Genomic DNA, 24883 nt, shown 5'->3' on the forward strand with positions numbered 1-24883 from the left:
TACCACCTTATATCTTTACCCACCCCTAAACCCTAAAAATACCCCTACCACCCTATACCCCTACCCAGACCTAAACTCCAAATTATATGTATAGACACACTTACCTTAAATATACTTATTTTGCATGGTAAAGGATTCTTGTTGAAAGCATTGTGTGGTGAAGAAAGCGTTGTAAAGTCTGTTTCACTTACAAAAAAGACTTGTGGTGTAAAACGTTAATGTGAATCATGACCACAGAGAAATACTTTGAACACAGCGTCCTATAAACCAGAACAGCCACTTTGTATACCTTCAGTATGAACGTCTAATATATTTATTTCAACATCCAGGAAAGCTGATCTTATATTTAGGGGTCTACTGTAAATTTAAATTATAATCCACTGTTTTCACAATCTGTGCTTATCATTACTTTGTTTCACTGTATTACATTTTACTTTATTTTGCTGTCATTTTATTTGGAGATTAAAACTATCATCATGTTACATTTCATTTCCAGGTTATTTTTTTGAATCATCATCGTTCTCGTTTCTCGATTTAGCGGGACTGGAGCACCGCTTCCGAGCATTGGGTGGTGCTAGAAAAACTGGTACAAAAATCCTTGTGCTTTGTAGATTCCCTTGTCTATGGTTACCTGGCACCAGTAGTACCATTTTACTAATAACTGTGTAACATTATCCTGTTCTTTGAGACCACGGCATGCTAAAGACCCCACCATATTGTCTCCACCCTGTAGTTAGTTTATTTGTTCATCAAACCATAGTACGTTAACTGCTGACAGACGTGACTGGTTTAGCATTACATGATGTCATAATGAGCCATGAAATGTTGACACACAAACTGTAAGGCTAACTTTGGGCTTATGTACATGAAGTGTCTACATGTTATTGTATTTATTTTCTTCTTCCGCGGATGTCTTGGAATTCTGCCATGGATCAGACCTCCTCTTGTCCTCTGTTGGATTCTCTTGGCTTATATTGTGGTAGGAAACAATAACAATCATTAGAATTTTTTTATTTAGAATACATTAGCACACACTATATACCCACAGTGACGCAATGTTTCCAAAATGTAAAGAAAAATCCTGGAGCTCAGCACATTTTCGAAGTTAAAATCAATATCTAATTTATGACTCACTTAATGAATTAACTAAATTAATGATAGCGCAAATTGCCCCTTGAACGGATAATGAAATCACCATTAGCTTCGATTTTCTTCTGAAGAAAATATAAACAAAATAACTGTTCCTTTATTTAAGCACGTTTGTGTGACTTTTTCCCTGAATACTGCTAGCCTCAGACACAAAAATCTTTTTATCCATGCTTCTTTAAATAAAGGGATTTCCTTGAGTGCTGTTTTAGCTGTTCATTTAACATTAAAAACTTTAAACTGATTGTCCCTTGTACACCTGCCTGGTGTAGAAGAAGCATACATTATCAAGGAGCCTGAGCTTGGCTGTTTTTTGCCCTTCATTTATCGAGATGCCAAAGACCTCTGCTGTGATGGCAATCTGGACTCTACTGTGGTGACAAGTTTGTTTACTCCACTACAATCTTCCACTCGTGTTTAGTAGGAGTATCAGGGTGTCCGTGAGAAAGTTGTAACTGCTTCTGACAGGACAATGTTTGGTATTGAGAATCCACAGGCGTCTCCTAAGTCTGATCACTTCTCTAATGATCAGTTTACTCGGAATCAATTTAGATCTCTCTATAAACTGTTCTGAAATGGGATCATTTTTGAGGAAGCAAAATACGAGTATGAAGCATGAGTAGCCAAATGTTACTATACACAGGTTTACCAAATACATTGTTCAGTTGGCTTTCCCATGGTTACACAGACAGAATTTTAAACATGGCTTCGCTTGAAATAAACTAAGCAATCGTTTAGAAAAAGTCAAATCTTATAAATTATACTTTTTACAATACTTAGTTAATCTCTGTACTTACCCCAGGAATACGTTTGTGATGCTACAATTAGTAGCAATATTTTAGTCATGGTCTTTCAAATAGAAGATTACATTTAACTGGATATATTAAAAAGTGATTCCATACTCATAATTTCCACTTGATAGGCGGATTGTTTTCTCCTGTTTAGCATTATGCTTATGCTATTTGCAGAGAAAACAATACTCCAACCTTAAACCAAACGGAAGATGGGTTAAGTGTTGTACAGGCAAAAAATGGTTCATGAGATTCAATTAGTGAATACTTATATCCGCAGTTAATCCTTTAAATTGATACACAGTTACCATGTCCTGAACTCAGTAAATGGATTAGTCCAAAAAACCTAATTGAAATCACAAAAGGGACCACATTTGTTGTTTTGAATTCCATACATACGTTTCCAGAGCATACCTTTACCTGAATAAACAAACGAAATAAAGTTTAGACAGCGCAGTGCTCTGTAATATGTTCAAAAGATTTTTTTTAAATTCAAGCAGATTGCACCCCAAGTTAGCAGGCTGCATATTAACTCACATTGTTGAAACACTAGCTAAATCAATTGTCTGGGATTTATCAACCATTTAGAAAGCAGACCTAGTGTGTTGAAGCCTAATTCAAGCAAAATGGAGGTCCTCATTTTTGGCAACAATGCCAACTTTTGGACACCAGACTGGTGGCCAGAAGAACTAGGTACACTCCCGGAGCCAACTAGGAAAGCAAAAAACCTGGGAGTCCTAATTGACAACAAACTGACATTTGGAGACCAGGTAAATGTGGTTGCCTCTGCCAGTTTCCATCTTCTTAAAATGATAAGGAAAATAATGTTCTTCTGAAAAGGAAAATAATGTTCTTCCTGCCGGCAGACAGCCACAAGGTAGTAATAACATCATTAATCTTATCTCGTGTGGACTATTGTAATAGTCTATACCTAAACATCCAAAAGATACATCTAAACAGGTTTCAACGTGTGCTAAACGCAGCAGCAAGACTTTTGACTGGAACACCTAAATTTGTCTTGATTAAAAAAGGAATAAAACAGCTACATTGACTCCCAGTCAAACAGCGGATCCAATTCAAATAATTATGCACAGTCTTCAAGGCTCTCCATGGAGGAGGCCCGGACCACCTAAAATGGTGCTTCAAATGCTATACCCCAAGAAGAGTACACCGATCGGCCGGGGCAAGATATGTGGTTGTGTATATCTAAGCCTAGGCAGACATCAGGGTAAATAAACAGTATGTATAATCAATACAACATTTCTGCACCTTCAAATCAATGATTCATAAACATATAAATGTGATGTTGCTTTGTCTTTAATTCAGTTTTCATAGTTTTCATTAGGCCAAAAAAGAACCAGCCAGTGGCTTTGGCCTAATGAAAACTCAATTAATGACAAAGCAACATCACATTTATATGTTTAAGGATCATTGATTTGAATGTGCAGAAATGTTGAAGTGATTATACATACTGTTTATTTACCCTGATGTGTGTATAGGCTTAGATATACATTTAGGAAGTGTGAGGACTTCTTCCCACACCACATTGAGGTGTTATAGGGCTCATCCCCTCTCCTAGTAGCACCATCCAACTGTTTTTGCAGGACAACGATTTGCGTTACACAGCTGAGTGCCTACTATCACTGGCCTTTAAAAACCCTTCTCTATAGACTCAAAGATATGTGGTTGTACCCCATTTAACAAAAGCCGGAGGGGGGAGAAGTTTGACCACATGTGCCGCCAGGGCCTGGAATGAGCTTCCTTTCCACCTTAGGAGCACCACAGAGCTTCTGACATTCATGAAGGGACTAAAAACCCGGCTTTTTACTTCTTAGGTCAACACACACCTCGTCAATCGGAAAGGCAGCATTCAGCGCTAGGACACCTCTGGGTAACCGAGGCGCTTAAGAAATATAACTAACATAACTTAATGTTGCCATTTCAACCAAATTAAATATACTTTAGTGAGCATCGTCAGGATGATATAGAACCATCTGACTGTCCCAGACGTCAGTTGTAGTGACACTACCCCAAAGTAAAAGTATGACTTATCTTAATGTCAAAATAGGGAAAATTCACCGATTCTTATAATTGCGAATAGCAATCGTTACAATGTGAAGAAGCATACAGGTGGGACAACGTCACCAGTCCATGGCAAAAATCATGTGAAGCATACAAGTGTTTACTAATTGAATCACATGGAAACTGTTTTTTTCTGATGTAAACATATTAACTTCACCCCTCCATATCAACAATTCCCTCAGTGACGTGAATCAGTAGTCAGTGGTATTACATGTTGGCCTCATTCTTTCCAAGCAGAGTTGGTGTGCTAACCTGTTGTTTAGGAACCTTTGTCATGTGATACAGGCTGCTTTGATTACCATGTTCCTTTTGCCACGAAAATGATATAGGAACATTGCTTTCTTAATATTCCTGCATCTTTCTCTCAGAGATGACAAGGTTGGCTTTTTGATTAGTGAGGAAGGAACACCCATGTGTATCTTTATGGGCACAGAGCAGAGATGCATAATTATGAGTGGTTTGAGGACCCACCTCCAAGGGTTAAAAGATCAGGCAATCCGGCATTCCTGACATACATTCATAAGTGTGGTTATATTCTAATGCTTTTGCACCAAACTAAAATTTGTGCTATGGCCATTAACACTTGGAACTACTGAAGGTGGTGTCCCATGCTCCACTCTTTTACTTGTATCTCAATGTGGAAAAAATGCACATACCAAACAGTATATATGTGCATATGACAACTATTTGGATTTTGCAATGTAGTGTTTCTAGGAAAAACAAAATAGTGCAGAACATCCAGAATGCGTGCAGACTACAAATGCATGGCATTATAGCCTTTACACTGGAATGCTTATTTCTATGTGCCGACCTGATATTAATCTTGACACTGTTGAGAACTAAGTTCTGCCTCCAAGAGCATTCATTCCGGAGCCCCCTTGCACCCCTGCCCACACCTCATCATTCACCACCATCCCCCCTGGAACTAAGCCACACCATCAACTGCTCCATCGAGACCTGATGACTGGAAACACCGCAAGATCAATCTCCTGCTGGAGAAAGAGTCTGCTGACCGACAAACCTCAAGAACCTCAGACTCCCTGCTCCCCATTCTAACCAAGGTCATCAAGAAGGCCATTGATGCCCAACTCTCAGAGTTCATTAAAGCCAACCACGCCCTGGACTCCTCTCAATCCGGCATCTGAAGGGACCACAGCACCGAGACCTCCCTCTTCCCCGCCACCCATGACAACTGCTCCCTCCTCAACTGGGGAGAAACAGCAGCCCTCATCCTCCTTGACCACCTTCAACACCGTCTCGCAACACTGCCTAATCACGAGGCTCCACGACGCTCGCATCCATTAAAAGCCCTGGACTGGATCTACTCCTTCCTCACTGGTAGATTGAGTCAGACTTACCCTGTTCCTCTCAGCACCCACAGAGTCCCTCATGGCTTCTCCTTGAGCCCCATGCTTTTCAACATCTGCATGGTCATCCTGCAGCCATCGCCAGGAGTCACGGAATCCACATTGTTTCCTACGCCAATGACACCCAGCTGGTTCTCTCCCCCACCAACAAACCCCCTATCACCAGAAACAGCTTTCAGAATGAGATGAAGGCCATCACCACTTGGATGAGACGCCTGCCTCAAGCTCAACTCAGACAAGACCGAAATCCTCATCTTGGGGCAGAAGACCGCTGCATGGGAAGACTCCTGGTGGCCACCATGAACCACCAGATCAACGCCGTCACCTCATCATGCTTCAACACTCTTGGCTGCTTCGGAAGACCTTCAGATGGATCCTGACTGAGGCCAGGAAGACGGTCACCCTCGTACTCATCAGGAGCAGACTCGACTACGACAACACACTCTACGCAGGTGCCAGACAGAAACTCCTCAGGAAACTTCAGAACATGCTGAACGCCACTGCCAGGCTGGTCCTCAACATCCCATGCTGCAGCTACATCTCAGAACAGCTAAGAGACCTTCACTGGCTCCCAGTCAACAAAAGATTCACCTTCAAGCTCCTCACACACACACACCAAAGCCCTCCACAACACCGTACCAGCATACCGGAATCACAGCCTTTCATTCCACGTACCCACCAGACATCTCCCCTAAAGACACCTCCGTTCTGCCCAACTGGCCCTCACCACTCTCTCTCTCGGGGATCCGCAATGTTACAATGCCATAAACAACGGTCCCTTAAAAGGAGTGTAGATAATGTCCAATCTACACCTGATGGGCATTGCAGTATCAATCAATCTACGGAATTCTACGTTAGCCCATCTGAATCCCAAAATCAGCAGTCTCTTCACTTCTGAAGTGGACTTCCTCAGGCTGACTTCCATGGTCTATGCCCCTCATGATCCAGGGTAATCAGTGTCCTGTAAAATTCTTTGTTCAGCCATAGAGCGCCTCGACTGCCAATCAAGTTTCCAAAGTCAAAACTGGAAGTGTAGCCTAAACTGAAACGAAACAGCTGAAACGTTCACATTGACAATATATCCTGCCCTGTGTCCCAGACAGGCTAGGTTAGAATGGCTAGTTCATAACACCAATAAAGCACAAATATGGTGGATTGGCATTCGCTGCTGCTAGTCAAATTAGTTTTATTGATGGTAAACCAGGCCAGAAAGTATAGCAAGCATTAAAGACCATTTGTAATCCAGGGCGACATTTCGTGCCATTGGGTACTTCTCCAGATTCTGTAGTCGTTTTCGACACTTTTTGGTAACTGTTAGTCAAGCGACATCTGGGCCGACTTGCGAGCCATCTGCTTCATAGCAAACACTGTGTTTTTAGTGGGCTTCAGCGCTCACCATATGATTCCTTTTCAGTGTACCTGTATTTAAAAAATCTGCAACATGCCTGACCCTTGTAGGCTTAACAGGGACAGGTTCTGGGGACCCCTCTATAAGAAATGCAATGAATAAATACTTTTATTTGATTTCATTAAAAAAAATCATAAAAGGGTGGGGAACCACCATTCGTGAAATATACATTTTGAAGTTAAAAACCGGAGAGTTTAAAACATGTAAACAATACCATTAGTGAGTGTGCTGGAACTTATTAAATTAGTTATTGATTTCCTTTTTTTCCAGTTCTGTTGCTGCGGTTTTGAGGAATTTTATTGCTCTACAGGAAAGTTGGATTGATAGCCCTCCAAGGCATTGGATGACGACTGCTCTACATGACCTTATTTGTTCCTTTCTAAAGGCTTCCCGGAGGACAGTTCTTCGGGTCTCTTCCAGGGAAGGGCAGATGCATAGTTAGTGTAGAAAAGATTCGTCCCATCCTCCGCATAAGCGACATTCCTTGGATTGCCAGGAGTATATCCATTTTGGTGTCAGGTCTTTTGATGGAAATTACCCCAGCCTCAGTAGCGTTAGGTAGTGTTTTTTCTCCTGGGAAAAGTGGTCTAGCAGGTATGGTTGAGGTTTCAGCCGCTGATAGCCTTGAATCACGGCACAAGCGTGTTTTTTTTTTAGACGGCTGCTTTGTCCATTAATAAGGGGGTCCTTTTGATTGCCTTATTCACTACGGTTTTGAAACTGGAGTAGGTGGGGAGGGTAAGCCAGGCCTCCACTAGCTGCAATGCCGTGCGGGAGTCACTGAACGTTGAGTTACTTAGCCTGGCTTGGGTTTCGATTTCCTCCCAGCAGTGATGTGCAAGGGTGTTGTCCTCTGCATCCCTCATTCTCTAGTAGTATTTGGCTAATGCCCCTTGTCTGTCAGGAGTCTGGTTTCTCAGACCATACTCGAGACAAATTTGGGATTGTGAAACGTGTCGGGGGATTGAGAACAAGTCCTTAAAGAAGGTTGATTGTGCAGAGTTTATGGAGATGGTGTCTTTCAGGTTTAGAATTTCCGAGCCGTATGAGATCGAGGGTAGGAAATTTGCTGAAATGGCTTTAAGCAAGTGACCTGTAGAACACCCTGTGAGTTTTTTCTTTAAGACTATGAAGGCAAACTGCAGTTGTTTAACTCTGGTACGGCTTTGTCCCAATTGTAATTTGAAATTGAGGTTACAGTCTATTTGGAACCCTAGATATTTATGAGTACTGGAGACAGAGGTTGCCCATCCAGGTACCAGATGAATTTGCAGTGTGCCTTTGTTTTACCTCGTCTGGCCAAACACATCACTTTAGTTTTTTGGTGGTTGATGGTTAATTGGGCCATGGTGGTGTAAGCTCCTAGTTTGGTGATGAGTCACTGCAGACCTACAGGTTTTTGTGCAAGGAGCACAATGTCATCCGCGTATTGTAGACTTGGTGTGGGGACGTTACCCAGTTTAGGGGGGTCAGATTGAATTTACCGGAGTTGTTTATCAAGGTCGGCAATGTAGATGCTAAAGAGGCAGGGAGCCAGTACGCACCCTTGTTTTAACCCATTAAGGGTTTGGGACTTTTTGGTCATGCTGTGCCCGTCACCTTTCCTGACCTGAACCCACGTCTGGGAATACAAGTTGATAATGGCGTCCAAGAGTTTGGTTGGGACACCACAGTTGTGCATTTTTACCCATAGCTTGGCTCTCAGGACTATGTCGAAGGCTGCTTTAAGGTCTATGAAGCATGCATACAAAGGCCTGGATTTTGCAAGAGCTTGGTTGGCTAGCAGGGTGACCGCGGAGATGTTCGCGAGTGTGCCCATTCCTGCCCTGAATCCTGTTTGGGTGTAGGGAATGAGGTTGCTTCTTCTGACCCAGTCCTCCAAGTCAGCCAAAAAGCTTGGTGCATACATTTTTGCCTCCACATCAATTAAGGCTTTCAGACGGTAGTTGGAGAGGTCGGAACCGGCACCCAGCTTTAAAATACTGCCCCTCCAGGAGTCGGGGATGGTACAGGATGCAAGGATAGAAGAGAAAATTGGTGTGAGGAGTTCGGACCAAAATGAAGAATTGTGCCGAAACAGGGTGCTTGGCAACCCGTTGGGCCCTGGAGCTCCCTCGGGTCTCAGTTTTTTAATGATTTTTAGAACTTGCTCCTTCCGGATTTGCAGAGAATATTCGGATACTTCAGGGTTGGGGGTGATTTTGACGTGGCCTGCTACAATTGGCTTCACGCCTGGTTCTGAACCACAAGTTGCCGGACAGACCGTAGACATATCATTGTATAAGTAATCGATGTGGGCTCTCCAGGAGTCCTCCATGATGTCAGAGTTGTAATGCCGGTTCTTGCCGTTTGCTAACTGGTTGATTATTTCCCAGAATAGCCTAGAGTCCCTTTGTTTGGTGGAATGGTGGAGTTTGGCCCAGAGTTGTTCTTGGAACGCTATTTTTGCTGACTTAATGTCTCTTTTAAGGTCTTTTCTGGCTTTTGTGATTAGTTGTAAGAGGTCCTGGGAGGGGGCAGAGCACTGGGTGTGTAGTCTTCTAAGGTGTTTGTTCAGTTGTTGTTTTTGAGTTCTGAGTTATTTTGTGAACCAATCGTCCCCTTGGTGTGTTTTTACTTTTTTTCCTGTGGCCTGCTTGCAAAATTTTTGATTTAATTCTAGGGTGAAGCGCTCCCATGCCTGAGTGTTTATGGGTTCAGTTTGAAATCTTTTTGAGAGGTTGGTACATGTCCCCATGATATCGTTGATCGAATCAGTTTTCCATGCCAGACGTTTTAAATTGAAGCATTGCGTTTGGTGAGATAATACTCTGGTGGCACAGGGTTATCTATGTTACATAGTAACATGAACGACTGCGGTTGGTGGTCGCTTTCGATCCTGTCCAATATTTGAAAATTCGTGATAGATGGGAAAAGCTCATAATCCGTGAAAGTGTAGTCTATTATTGATGCTGATTTTTGAGTAATCCTGGTGTATGCAGCTGGACTATCTTTCGGGCTGCTCCCGTTTAGCATTCTCATTGAGAGCTCCACCAGACTGGCCACGCATCGCCTACCAAGCGTGTCTCGTTATTTTGGTGCTTGTGTGCGCTCATTGATGACTTGCAATAAGTTCATATTAAAATCCCCTGACAGGATGATGTTTGCATCCTGGTGGGCGAGTTTTAAAGTTTTCAGTGTTGCTAGTAAGTGATCTACTCTTATCTTTTTTCTGTTAAACACTGGTTGAATATAGATGTTTAAGTATGAGCAAACAAGTGAGAGGCAAGGCTTCGAGTTTGACTCATTGCAGCCAAGAGGACTCGAGGTCCATTGTTGAAGCTTGCCATGGAATATCGGTTGAAACGAAGATTGAAAGACCTCCTTTGGCTCTCCCTAGGTTACCGACTTTTTTTGGCGGGCCTCTGAAATTCCTTATATCCGGTTATGAGCCAGACCCCCCAGGATATAGCGGCATGGATTCGCAAATTTAGCGGCACAAAAATGGAAATTTAGCGGCACAAATATGGAAATTTAGCGGCAATTTTGCGGCATTTTATTTGGCCATTTTTCCTACAACAAACACAGATATCTTAGCTTTTTTAGTTATTTAACAACATGAAGCTATGTATATTTGGTTTAATTACAATGTAGACACTTTGTTTCCCTCAAAGCATGTACTGAGAGTGCTGGTGCGGGGAGGGACACCCTGTGCTGGTGCTGCGGGTAAAAGCAGAGAGCAGTCTCCTCCTGAGTGGGCACTTCAGTGGGTGAAGACTTATTGGTGAGTTCTGCCCTCAGTGTGGGGCTCTAGGTGCTTCACGAGGAAGCTTTCTTCCTGCTGGAGCGCCGTTAGCTCTCTTCTGGGGATGACTCAATGTGCAGGGTTGCAAATTATGGTGCTGGGGCTCAGCTTAGTGAAGCCTTGAGCGGAGGGCTTTGCTCTATCTCTCTCGCTTATTTTGGAGCAGTTCACACAGGGGCACTGCCAGCCATGCTGTCTTGTGCTTTGTCTAGTGTTGCAAAGGCCTTTTATGCTGTACATACTTTTCCCCGGGGTTGGTGTTGTGAAAAGACATGTCCAATATCCCTTGCTATTGTTCAGATGCCACCATGCACTCAGGCCGGGGCAGCTCTTTGGGGTTTGCAGGTGCCGTTGCTGGCTGGGGCTTACTGTCCATGCGTGTTGGCTACCTTTATCCCCTTCAGCCGGTCTGGATGGGAGTTCACCATGCCTCGTGGAATCCTTGCTGAACTTTGTGGAGAAGTGTGGCTCAGGGGTTAGAGGCGGCAGACCCGGAAGCTGAGATCGGCCCTGGACCAGGGTTCAATTCCCCGCCCTGACGGGGGTTGGGCTCAATAATTCCACGGACTCGATAATTGTCGCTCCGGTGCCTACTCGACTCACGGGTTCACACTCTGCGACTCTGGGCAATAGCTTGCTTAATCTCCACAACGGCCCCTCGCGGCGGGATGCCTGGCTTTCACCTTGTGGATACCCTGCCGGGGTATCTCACAGGGGAATACCAGGACGGGTTCCCTAAGCAAGCGCATAGATGCCTGCGATGTGGGCGATTTGCGCTATATAAATACATGTACATGTACATTTACATTTACATTTACATTTCGACCATTGGGAATCACTTGGGCTTCATTCCAGTCCATGTTTTGCTCACTTTGCCCAAGGTAGGGATCAGCCACATTCAAGTTAGTCTTGTTCCTGCTTCAGTAGAAATTGTCGAGCCCAAACGGGCCAAATGGTGACGTGTCCCTGTGCACTGGAAGGCCCTTTGCAAAGGTTGACTGGGCATCTTGTAGATGTTTATTGTTGTAGTTCGGTGTTAAATTAGAACTGACAAAGTGAAATGTTTCCCCAGATAATATTACCATGTGTGAAGATGGCAACAATTAAGTAATACTATCACAGAATGTGCCGCATTACACAGCTTAATTTGCCTTTTCTTGCTACATAATTTAGCTAGCACTGACACATAATTGGGTCCACCTCTGCCTCATAATTCCAGTAGCCCTGGCTACCGGTAAATACGTTACCACACTTAAAACTTGCTGTTGGTGTCTCTGCACTGTGCTGGCACTGCTAGCAAGGATAGCTGCAGTTATTGAGCACGCCACACGGTGGCACTGTAAGATATAATGTTGATAGTTCCTTCGTCTTCAGCATTTTGGTAATTAATCAATAACTAACTGTTGGAGTTTCCACATGTCCGCAATTTAATACAGGACTCTGTCCGTTAGCATGTATATCACATGCAAACATTTTCATATTTCACTTTCAATGCTCTTGCACATGCCCTATGCCGATGTTGTAATATATGATGTTGACATTTACAGTGTATGCAGCATATTGGCCCTGAAAGTATAGATTCCGGTATTTCCCATGGAATCCCCTAGCTGGCACCGCAGTCGGATGACGATAGCTCACGTGCACGCCGTATTTTGGCACTGGAAATTGTGACTCTAATAGTTAACATGCATGTAGCAAGCAGCATTGCATAAGTAGTAAAATTAATACGTGGAGGGGCCAGGTAGCTCCTCCCCTCCGCAGTCTAGTCTTGATTCCACCGAATGCCTTGCCCCAAGGAAGCAGTGTCCCCAAAACCACCGCAAGCCCCCCGACACCTGCCAGAGCCGAGGATAACAGGCGGGGGCGTGAAAAACAAAGCCTCATTAACGAGTGAAAGGTCTTTTAATGACCTGTTAAGTACTCGGGTGCGGCTGGCAGCCATCTGAAAACTGACTGTGTGTGTCCCGGGAAGCTGCTGCTGACACACACGAGTGGGGGCGGCGGCGCGCACAGCCAATAAAAGGCATTGTTTGAAATATCGCGGCCAATATGGTTATTATCGCGGCCATCGCGGTAATCTGCCGATTTCGCGATTTTTTCGTGAATCGCGAAATCGCGATAAACTGGAGGGTTTGATGAGTGTAGGATTAGTCATCCAGGTTTCCTGGAAGAGAAGAATTTTATACTTTGAGATAAATTCCATGAAGCCTGGGTCTTCTAGTTTAGTGCTAAGGCCAAACACATTCCAGGAGCAGATGTTGCAGCCTGGAAGTGGATTGATAGCTACGTGGGTGTTGATTTATGCCTTATCTTGAGGTGATCCGGCTGTGATTGGATCCCGAAGTCCGGGAGGCTTAATGGCTTCTGGGTTAGCAAAGGTGATGGTAATGTTCTTCCTTGTGCACTCTTTTCTTTTTGATTAGTTTGGTGGTCTGCGCCTTTTGCCCCCTTTAACAGGCCCGCTGGTTGGTAGAATGGTTGGAGCAGGTTGGGATAGGAAGGGGGGTCAATCTTTTTTAACTTGATGCCCCACTTTGAAAATTGGTCCCTCTGCTTCCAGATTTGTTCAGTAAAAGAGGTGGCTGAGAACGAGGCTGTGGTGGTTTCTTGGCCCGTAAAGTGCGTGTACTGTTTAAATGCAATACTAACAATGTCACTGGTAGTTATGTGGCTCAGGGGGGGTAGTGCTTTAAAGAGTTAAAGTAGGATGCTTCTGTTCAAGATGTTGTGGTTTCCCCTTGATACGTAGTGGGGGATAAAGTCCAGTTTGTTGGAATTGGGGAGGAGTCCTGGTGTGACGCTAGGCGTACAGCCATTCCCGAAGCTTTGTCGGCCAGTGGTGACTCTGTAGTTTTCGAAGAAGTATTCAGGGTTACGTCTGTGTTGTTTTGTGTTAATTGTTTGTGTATCCAGGTTGCTTGGTTGCTTCCCGTGTTTGGGTTATTGCCTGTATCTGTATGGCAGGTTTCTTTCCTTTGGTTCTCGGTAACTGAATGTACTACACGTGGGCTTGTTGTACTTGTATCTTTCGTAAGTTTCTTTAGTTTAATTGAGGAGTTCTCGAAGTGAGTTGCCTGGGTGGATGTAAGAAGTCTCTCTTTCCTTGGTGGCTTAAATATACTATATACTTTCTCAGGTTGAGGTAGTTCCCTTTTGGTGTTATTTAGGCGGTTCGGAAGAGTGAGTTGGTTGGATGGAAGGTTCAATTGATCATTATTTGAAATTGTATCCGGAGAAATGAGGGCCGCATCGTGGTCACTCTGTTTCAATCCCTGATCGGTGTTGACAGGAAATAAATTGATAGCCTGTCTGGAGTGCCTTCTGTTTCTTGTTTTTCTTAGACGTTTTCTCTCACGCTTGGTTAGTGTCTTGATTACTGTAAGTGGCTGAGCTAATGGTTGCTCCCCATTGTCAGTTGATTGAAGGGCTGAAATGTTTGGGTTGATAACGGTGGTTGCTGGACTAGGTGCTGTGAGGTCTGGTCGGTCTGTAATTGTTCTGGAATGGAAACGGCACCGCTTGGTATCTGCTCGCCCACAAGGCTGGGTATTTCGGTGTCTGTCGCCCATAGTTAGGCTTTCCTGTTTTCAGTTTCTATTTTTGGGAAATTCTGGTGGGGGTTTTTCAGTGATTTCAATACGTTAAAAAACAGTGATTATCAGTGGTTACACATTTTCGCGCCATTAAAAACAACAGAAACCGTGTTTTTCCGGTGTTTATGGAACGTTTTGCTTTTATTATTGCTTGCTTTCTGCACTGATAGTGCATGGTATATAGGCAGTGTACGTGTAGTGTACATGAGATCCAAATAGATGTTTGTAAATTAAACTTATTGTAGTACACCATTCAATACGTCTTCAGTGAGTCTTTGGTCATGTGCGCTCACTCTTTCTTTCCCATGTAAACTTCTGTGAAAAGGGCCTCTCAACATTGGCACTTGAGACGGGCAACACCAAAACAGCCAGTACACAATTTGTTAACTCTGGCCACTGACATAGCTTTCCATGCCAATACTAGTGCACTTGAAGATTGTGATTCTCAGGGCAGGTTCTGCAACAATTGCATTGAGCTGGGCACTTATACCCTGAGAGTGATTGAAGCAGTCAAAAATAAAGCAGCACTTTTGAAACTACTGAGGGAAATCCCCTTTACGGAAGGGATCTAGAACTTGTACAGAGTACCACAGTGAGGTTTCATTGACTTTAAATGCCATTGGTGGTGAAGGGACATTTCTATGCCTCATTGCAAGCCATTTCTCATACATTGTAAAAAAAAAGTTCCTGAATTGCTCTTCAACATTGCTTTGCTTATCAACATGGAACATGTTGCAGTGCCAAAGTCACTAAAGGTGTCGCCCAGCCTACTCTCCGGGAGATGTTTCACATCTACACTAATTATGCTGAACACTTGGCAGACAAGGGTGTTTTCAGACTCCAGTTTGTTTACTATGCCCACTACAGCACTTATGTTTTCCTGGAAAAATCAGCAGTAGTGTACTTTTTTCACATCACTGTCAATATGCGACCAAAGATCCTAATTTTTCTTGCCTTTGGTATCATCACTCAGCAAAAATTCTGTAAATGGTCGCCACATGGACAATATAGCGTTCATAGCCCCTTGGACTGATAACCATCATCTAGTGGACACAGTTGGGATGACTCTTGCTTTGATGCCACACAAACTAATAACTATTTGCGTTTTAGTTCCTGTGCATAAGAAACCAGTGCACCAGAATGGAATAAAAAGTCAATAGCATTCCTCATTAACTCAGATGGTATGCTGAAAGCTCCTTAACAATCTTCAAACAAGTGGCAAGGATCTCTTACAGGGAAGCACTGCAGCTCGGGTACCAATTTTGACAGGCCATCACACAAAATGTTCATATATATAGCTGAATCACTTCAAATATGAACAATATCACTCGAATCTTTGCTGAACTTGGAAAGAATCTTTTTTCGGAGAGCATTCCAAGTGACACTGCGTTCCATGTTTTCCAAAGTCTGGTGTAATGTTTTCACCACTAGTCAAGATGCTTGGTGATAGCGCTCTTTTCACATATACTTGTCACTGTACCTTGCATTGAATTTTTAAAGCCAGAAGTGTTGGCAATTCACCTACTATCAATACTGACTCACTAGAAACTGGGGGCTGATGTATTAAGGGTTTTTACCCATTCTCTGTGGGTTAATGTGATGACACATATTAGGAAATATTCTTATGAAACCAGCCATTGTACCTATCAGTAAAAAAATCAAACACAGCCAAAATATCAAATATGATTTCCTGATTCTCGACAGTTTATAAAATAATTTAATGAGAGAGATGTAAAACATGCATCTAAACCCTGCATCTTAAGACCAAGGACCACAAAACTGAAAAAAGCAAGAGGAAGAAGAAACAATATTTTAGTCTCATCCCTGAACAACAAACACTCAAGCAGAATAATGTTAGTCAAGCCTTTCTTACTGCTAGCTTGTATAACAAAGTCACATTGTATTGGGCCCTTCAGGAAGAAACAAAATGACTCTCTCACTCTTTTTCCTTTCTTTGAATGGCACTTAGTTTGTGGTTGTGCAGGTGTTTTTTTCAGTGTGTATATTTTTCACTGCTGAGGGCTATTTCTCTTTCAGTGGGGTTTTATCAGTTATTATAGGTTTAAACCTAAAACCTCACAGCTTACCCATAGTATAGTGCCTTTTGGTCTTGCTCTGTTTGTGGGGAGTTCTTTGTTGAAGCTTCCCTGGTTGTGACGAGTAGATCTGACACGAGGGTGGGGACCACCGCTAGTTTGTCTATAATTTGGGAGCAATAGTAGTTGCATGTTTGATATGTTGTTTCCTGGTCTCGCTACACCCTCGATACCATCTCGTTGAAACTTTGCAGTTTCTGTTCTACCCCCTGAAGGTGGATTGCTAAGATGTTTAAAAGGTCCACTTGGGTATCCAGCTTGTCTGCATAGTAAGACATTGCTTTGGCAATTGTGTCCATTGTTTGTAGCAAGAGCTGCCAGGCTGATGGAGCTGGGATGCTGCCTGGTTCGGTTGAAAAGGCCTGGGGGCCGTTTGTCCTGTGTTTTGAGTGTGCTGACGGAGGGGGATGTAGAAAAGCCGGGGTCCTGCTAAGTTGTTCCCTTGATTGGGATGATGGCATCAAAAGGTTTGAGTCCTTCATAGTGGGGAAGGGGGACTGCACCTCCTGTTTGATTGCCTGGCGGAGGGGCTGGCAGTGATGCTGTTCTGCTTGGGCTTCGAACAAAAATGAATAAAAACCACGCTTATTGCAATTTTTTTTAATAGGATTGGGGAAGACAAATCCTTGCACCCCGGTGTGCTGGACGACCTGGGGTTTTGTCTGGTTCCCTGTTAAGTTCCTCGTTGAGTGTGAGATGTTTGTGGTCGTCTTATTGGCAGGGGGGCCTTCGTTGTAACTTTGGAAACCATCTGTACATGGGGAAAGTATAAGTAATGTCTGATGGTTGTGATAATCGACAGAAGTGGGAGGGTTGTGTATTTGTGCCTCGAAGACTTGGTGATTTTGCTTATGTCTGAGTTCAAGCGGGATGAGATCTTTAGATGATAAGAGTTGGAGGCTTGGAACAGCTGTGGTTGCTTCGTAGAGGACTTCCAATCGTTGAGGTGACAGAGAACCTCTCCTACCGCACTCCTGATTCGAAGTTTTCCCACTGGGAGTGCGTGTGGTGGCCTCGCTCGCTGGGCTGATAATGATATCTTCTCTTGTGTTGGAGGCGCCAAAGTTACTGTGGTGTCGGTTAGCTGAAGTAGATTCTATAACAACTTTTAAAAAGTCCGTAATCAGTGCCCGTTTGCTGTTGTTTTGTGCTGAGTGATACCTGGGTGGAACTGTAGAGATAGCTTTGGTACCTTCGCCCAATTTCGCTACTGGAGTCGCTACAGGAGTCGCCGCTGTAGATATTTTTGATGTGGCTGTTAGCCAGTTGCTAGCAGTTGCTATGGTTGTTGCTTTTATTGGCGGTGGCAGCTTGTCTGTTGGGGTTCCTGGTTCTAGCCCCTGATGTGTTTCATCATTAGCAGAAGGACTGGGGCCAGGGGTGATCATGCTTTTGGGTTCTTTGCCTGCTGCCTCTTTGGCTTTCTCCTTGTCCTGGCAAAGTCTTGTTTCTTACTGTTTATTGATACTCCCTGTAAAACAAGCATTGGCAAAGCCAATAGGTCTGGCCTTGTGAAACGTGCATTTTTTTCATCCATGCATAATCAAAAGAATGTAAAAGATTGAAAGTAAAATAAATGTGAGAATGTTGCCTTCCAAACGTGGTGGGCATATGTTTTTAAAAATAAGTAGAAAATCTTTGAAGAGCTTGTCTGGCCGCCATCAGTCGCAGTATTTTGTAGGTGGATTTGCAGTTCTGGTCAGGCAAAATGCCGTCACTCAAAGTGCAAGACAGCCAATGGCTGAAGTGCGCGGACCTATTGACCCAAGCAATATGCTGTTGTGTGCGAAAGCAAAATGTGAATGACAATTGAAGAGGCCAATGGATGAAGAGGACCAACTCGAAGCTCTTCGGTGTACAGGTATCTTATTTCTTTTTTGTGTATGGTTGTTTTATTATTACATGAGGCTGCTGGGACAGCTGAAGTGGTTTATTGGCCAAACCTAAAAATTACATTTCTAGATTGCTTGTCCCATTCGCCGCGAGGAAGGGGTCTAATCTCCTGATTTTGTTTTCTTCATGGTTGGACTGTCATTCTCCAGTGTGACCCTTGTCCCAAACTATGGGGCTTACTGTAGGCGTTTGTTCCTGATGAGGTTGAGGATAGATTCAAAACACTGATCTGTGTAGTCACTGCACTTATATATCATTTTACGCTGGCTGGCATTGAAAAGGTAAACTAGGCATTATTTTTCAAAATTGATTGATAATGTCCCCGATTTGTTACACCTGCGTGTATTACAGGTACCTGGCAGCAGGACTGGATCCGACTATTAAAACCCTGTAAATCTTTACTTTACTCCTGATTGTGCTGCTGTTTAGTTACAAAATCTGCCTGCTTATTGTTCTACTACGTATCACAAGAGTTGTTGTAGTGATAAATAGGCCCTAACCTAGCGGTGAGTTTGCTTGTTTATTTTAAGTGAACAAAGGTTCTGCTACTATCCCTCATGGAAAAAACTATTTTTCAAAATAAGGCCTCTATAGTGGGCTACCCATTAAATGTGACATAAAACACAGATTCAAAAAGGGGGATAAATCAATCCCAAAGAAAAGTTCTCCCAAATATTTCTGATTTTTTTTTTTTTATAATAAAGTTGATAATGTATCCACCCACATAATATATACAACACATCATTGATAACATATACAAATCACATTACAAACATAAGCAAGTGTGAATATTACATAAATATGCACATCACAAAACATTACAATGTACACAAATAAGTGATAATATACAGCATCAGATTCCTCAGATCATGTCCTATTCTTATTTTTTTTGGTCATATGTCAAATCTTCAGAGTTGAATTGTACAGTCACTTATTTGACATTGATTGGGACGTTTTAATAAACACGTCGACGTTTCGACCCCTTCCTATGTTGCATAAACTTGATTTGTCAATCTGGGGTCTTCATTAGGACTATAAAAAAAAGTGTGTGCAACCGTATTAAAGCGATGTAGCGTCTTCAATAATCAATCAATCAAATGTAGGTAACCGTAAATGAAATCCAACTTTGTTCACCTTCTCTGTAAAAGCGTAATAATCACTGTCTCTCGGTTTGTCTATGCCTCAACACCCTGTGTATCTTCCTGTACGACTATCCTGGGTGAATCTTTAATTCAATGTAGAAAATCAATCTGGCACTTTTATTACCATAGAAGATGTAGTTCTACTCCCAACTCAACCTGGTTGTGAAAAAACAGTCGAGCCAACCGGGGAAGCAAAGGCTGCCACTTCAAGCCAAAACAGACGTAATATTACACCCAACTCAGTTTTCTACGAAACACCAATCAAGCCGTTCGAGGGCACAAGGGCTGCCACCTTGAGCTTCAGACGCTCACCGCCATCTCACACGCCGACAATGGTGCATGGTCAACCCGAGAGAGAGTGATTATTACGCTGTTTTGTACGGAGATTGATGGCCTGATCGTGCCCTGGTTGTATAAATTGGATTGTTGATACTAATACCGAGAAGGTGAACGAAGTTGGATTTCATTTACGGTTACCTACATTTGATTTGTTGATTATTGAAGATGCTACATCGCTTTAATATGGTTGCACACACTTTTTTGTAGTCCTGATGAAGACCCCAGATTGACAAATCAAGTTTATGCAACATAAGAAGGGGTCGAAACGTCGATGTGTTTATTAAAACGTCCCAATCAATGTCAAATAAGTGACTGTACAATTCAACTCTGATGATTTGACATATGATCAAAAATTAAGAACAGGACGTGATCTGAAGAATATGATGTTGTATATTATCACTTTTATTTGTGTACATTGTAATGTTTTGTGATTTGCATATTTATGTAATGTTCACACTTGCTTATGTTTGTAATGTGATGTTATGTGTATATGTTATCAATGATATGTTGTGTACATTATGTGTGTGGATACACTATCAACTTTATTATAAATAATAATTTTTTCAGAAATATTTGGGATAACTTTTCTTTGGGATTGATAATTTCCCCTTTTTGAATCTGTGTTTTTTTGTCGCATTTAATGGGTTGTACACTATAGGGGCCTTAATTTGAAAAATAGTTTTTTTTCATGAGTGATACTAGCAGAACTCTTATTCACTGACTGTAATATTCCCCAGGTTCTATACTTGACTGGGTAACCCCATTGCTACTAATGTTGTTTATTTTAAGCGACTGTTTATTTTATCGTTATAACTGTCAGCTTCGTGCTCTTAACAGTCTGTGATATGAGAGTGGTGCCAGGGGCCGTGATGATGTGTAACGTTAGCGCCCCCTCCCGCAGTTTTTATTCTTCTGCCTTCTGTAAAGAGATTCATTCACTGTGTTCACTTTTTAATTCAATATTGCTATAGGTTTTCTAACCACCGCGCCTTCCCAGATTGGTGGCATATTGTGTTCCTCCCTCAACTCACTTTGTCCTCCTGTGTGCCCTTATTGCCTTATTAGCCAAATGTCGGAGCAGTTTAAGCATGCTAAACACCTATATTAAGCATTATGTACTCATTTAGGATCATGCCTATTTGTAACCCTGTCAACCATATCAAACTAATGTAGCTTTCATAAAAAGAGTTCTGTTTAATTCTGTTATTATGAATGCTGATTTTTGTCTTTTGGCTTTATATGTGCTATATGAGTGACCGGTGTAACTAGTCCTCCAGTTTAAAAGTCTGCCTTAAACATTCTCTGCAAAGTTCTGACAATTTCAAGCAGATGTCTGTGCCATAGCGGACCTCACATGCACAAGGTGGAGGCAAGTTGAATCAAAACTCCTTCTTACGGGCTGTCAACTAGCGCTGTCTCCGTTTGTTTTAGATCCCGACAGACGGTCGGTTTCAACCGTCAACCTTTCAAAACATGTCGATCCTGTCATTACCAAGCGGCTCTCCTCTTCTTCTGCAACGTTGTTGAATACTCCTGACAGAGGTACAGTTACACTAGCAACGTTGACTTACTATGTTGATGTCTATATGGACGTGGGTGAGCACTTTAGAATGGATTTACACCTACTTGAAGGAAAACTACCATTGCCACACAGAAGAGAAGTGTCTCAGAAATTGACATTAGAAACGTGCTGGTAAAACAATGCTTTGATTCCCTATAGGAGGACGTATTGGCATGTCGTTTTTTAAACAAAATGATAGGTGTAATACAGATGTCTTTGCTCACCTTTTGTCCACTTCCTAGCGACATTACAGGAAGCGATGTCACATGACTCAGTGAATAAGCAGATAAAGCCCCTTTCACTTTAGAAGTTATTCAGTCAGATTTGTTGAATGTCCTTGTGCGAATCAACAGTACCCTTAATATCACTGTGTTGGCAGTTATAACCCATGAAGCACCACCACCAATGGTTTAGGTCAGTAGGTATAGGATCACCATAAACGTTTTAGTGCGTTACTGTGACTTGGAAAAAGAAGAGGGCTAGTATAATACACAGATTGAACTTCAACAAAAACTATGCAAATGTTTTCTCGTGCTGTCACATGTTTACCCCTCAAAACTAAACTGTTAATGAATGTAAGAACACAGTTGAATAATTGAAGCCCTGGAACTTTGACACAAACTATGATTTCTAGTAAGGAAACATGTTACTAAGCTCTACATATTACATAGCTATGCTGTCACTAGAAAACTCTGTCAGTATTTTAGTGAAGTTGCTTCTACCCCCGATAATAATCTCAAACTACATTCCAGGGAGAAGCAATGACATACATTTTTTTAAATTTAAATTAGAATAAGGTAATCTGGAGTTAAAGGTACACATTTTGATATGTTAGTGTGAATATTGGTGGCTGCAGACCTAGTAATAGATTTTGTGGACGTAATCCAATTTTCTGCAGTAGCTTGCACGTGTGCGGGATACTCTACGAAGGGGAAAGCAGTGATACTGTCACTTGGATTAGAGGCTCCAAAATCCGATCTTCTGTTACATTTCTTTACATTTGAGTTATTTGTTGGAGAATCAGGTCATTAGAAAGTTTTCATTTAATAACAATTTCAATTGTTCTACTCTATTGATTAAAGTTGCATGGATTCCCACTTAAGGAAGAAGAAGCAAAAAATATAACCGTTTATACCTCTTTTCTTGGAATGTATCAAGCCCATCTCAACGTGTATATCTCCTCTCCCTGAATCACCTGCGGTTGTTGTGCTAGGAGTTCTGCAAGTTCGTAAAAAAACGTAATAACGTCACGCCTTTCACCGAACCCTGTATTGTAGCATCGAGAACAAAGCTGGCTTTATTTAAACACCATAGTCTTAAATTGAATAAACATAGTCCAAAGACTCTATTCCACAGTAAAATATTGCGGACTCTGTCCTAGTCAAAATAGTTCTAGAGAGTTGGATTGATAAAATGACGACATTTTTGGCGGAAGGAATTGTGCTACTCGTTTGGCACTTTCCTAATCCCTTTTGCTTTTCCTTTAGCACTGAATGTTCCCTTCTGTAATGTCAGTGCACAAATTGGTAACCCACTGACATTTGTAATCTGGCACCCTCTTCATGTGATCTTAAAAGTCATGTTCCCAACTGTGGAGGGTTCTTTTCTGCCACTCGCCCTTCAGACTATTCCAATCCTCGGGTGCAAATGGCTTTATTGTCAGGAATTGCCTGCAGGTTAAAGACTTTTAGGTGCTGGGTTGTTGTTAAATTGGATAACAATTCGGTGCTACCCGGTGACCCATGCTTATAAAGCCAAACACTTACATTCTGGGCCTCTTGGTTATTGAAGTGCGTTGGACAGTGACTTAGTAGTTCCTGAATAGAGCCTGAATTTAAGATGTGATAAATAAAATTGATGTTTTTTCACGTATTATTCATCATGCATGAGTATAAATATTTGAGCAATTTTCTAGAGTGCATGTCTTTCTTTACCTTTTCTGTTCGTTGTTGTATTGTCTTTCTTCATTATCACATGTTTGGTTTGTTTTCCAGTTTCTGTGTGCTGCGGCATAAGATCTAGTACCTCTGGCTGTCACACACAGGATCTCGCCTACAAAGTGTGCTCCTGTGCCATATGACCTTCCTTTGGCATGCATTCATTTGCTCGCTTATTACTTGCCAACAAGAAGCCATTTTTTATGCATCTGTTCATTAGCTGCTTTATTGCCAGGATTTACAGTACACGAGATTGGAAATATTTTGACACACTAAGTGGGAATTAAAACGTTGGTCTGTTTTCTTTTTTCCAAACTCTATTTTTTTGCAAACCACAATCATGTCTTGGGTTGCATGGAAAGTTATTAATTAATCAGAAAAAAACACCTCCCCTCCCCCCAAACATTTAATCGAGTAAGCCTTGCATTTAAGGAATACCACATATTTTGGTGGAAATATTTCATAATGAAAATGCCTGGCCTGGTCACAGTTTACAAAGCACTTAGTAAGAAGGAAAGACAACCGTTTAGCTCAAAGTGAAACTTGATCACATGCACCAAAAATGCTACAATTTTACTCGAGACCCCATAAAGAAGTCCCAATAAACTCCTGTCAGCCACCCATGGATACATCACAAAACAAGTCCGGAACTGCGCAGAGAGACTGCACCACTTTCAGGAAATTTCACCCCTAGCTGTGTGGTGGTACAGCTGCATACTAAGGCCATCTGATAGGGGAATGGGAGTAGTTTGGGGGTAAGATAGCAAGAAGCAGTAGACAAACACATTTTACAGTAAATAGTTGCAAGCACATACTTAGAATAATGTACTGAGGGATGAGTGAGGAGAACATTTGTGGCACTACTCTCACATGGATCTTAATGCGATTACATAATTGACAAAGAGAAGCGTTCATGCTGTACCACATAAGGTGTGATCCACTTTGGTAGTACATTAAAAAAAAATCATATTCATTGATGACGTACACAAATGTACTATTTGGAACCTGCAGAGAGCAAAGAAGACTCCTCACTAAAATAATCTGGTGATTTCTGAATTATTTCTACCAGATGACACTTACTTGTAGCAGTAGAGCTGGATTTTCAAAGATTACGAGCGAAGTAACGTTGTCTTTCTTACTTAGTTTTCATAAAATATAGATTGCGAGTTGTCATCTATTTAAAAAAAAATTGTTTAAGTTGTTCGCTCATACTAGGCCAACTTTGTACAACAGCTGCAGGAGGAGTGTAAGTGAACATTCTTTTCATATGACCTTAACCCAACACAACAACATTTCGAAGATGTAGAATTTCTGGACAAGGCATCCAGTTGATTTTCTTTCGCTTTCTTCAGAGCTCATCTGTAGAGATGTTCACCATTAGCGTGACTTTACCCGCTACCTCTCAGTAGGGTGTGTCCATATGCAGCTGCAGGAGGAAGACTGGCTCCTATATAGTGTCCTACTCAGACAAAATCTTTGATACCACCAGCCTTCACCTGCCATGGTTTTCTCTTCATTGGTTTAACTTAGCCAATAGTTATCCAATTTAGAACTCTCTGAATGGTTCGCTTTCACATGTGTAGTCCTCAATATGACCCTGGGAAATGCCTTGTCTTTTACATCAACCCTTCAAAATTTTCCAAACAGTCATGCCACTTGATACGTTCTTTGTTTGTATTCCAAGGTCCTTGAATGTCATCATTAATCTGCTAAGCTTCGAAAGACCTAAGTGTGGTGCTTAGCT

General features: G+C 42.2%; 1 protein-coding gene across 2 annotated transcripts in view; it reads left to right on the forward strand.

Annotated features, from left to right (window-relative positions):
- The window catches only part of MAP7 (microtubule associated protein 7), an 810320-nt gene that overhangs the window by 549218 nt on the left and 236219 nt on the right, over window positions 1-24883 (forward strand). For both annotated transcript variants that reach the window (XM_086927406.1, XM_086927405.1), the window contains one exon: window positions 21073-21183. In XM_086927406.1, the coding sequence (XP_086783532.1) occupies window positions 21073-21183 (111 nt within the window). The remainder of the gene's footprint in view (window positions 1-21072; window positions 21184-24883) is intronic.

Source organism: Lissotriton vulgaris, chromosome 6 (assembly GCF_964263255.1).
Source record: "Lissotriton vulgaris chromosome 6, aLisVul1.2, whole genome shotgun sequence".
Lineage (NCBI taxonomy): Eukaryota > Metazoa > Chordata > Amphibia > Caudata > Salamandridae > Lissotriton > Lissotriton vulgaris.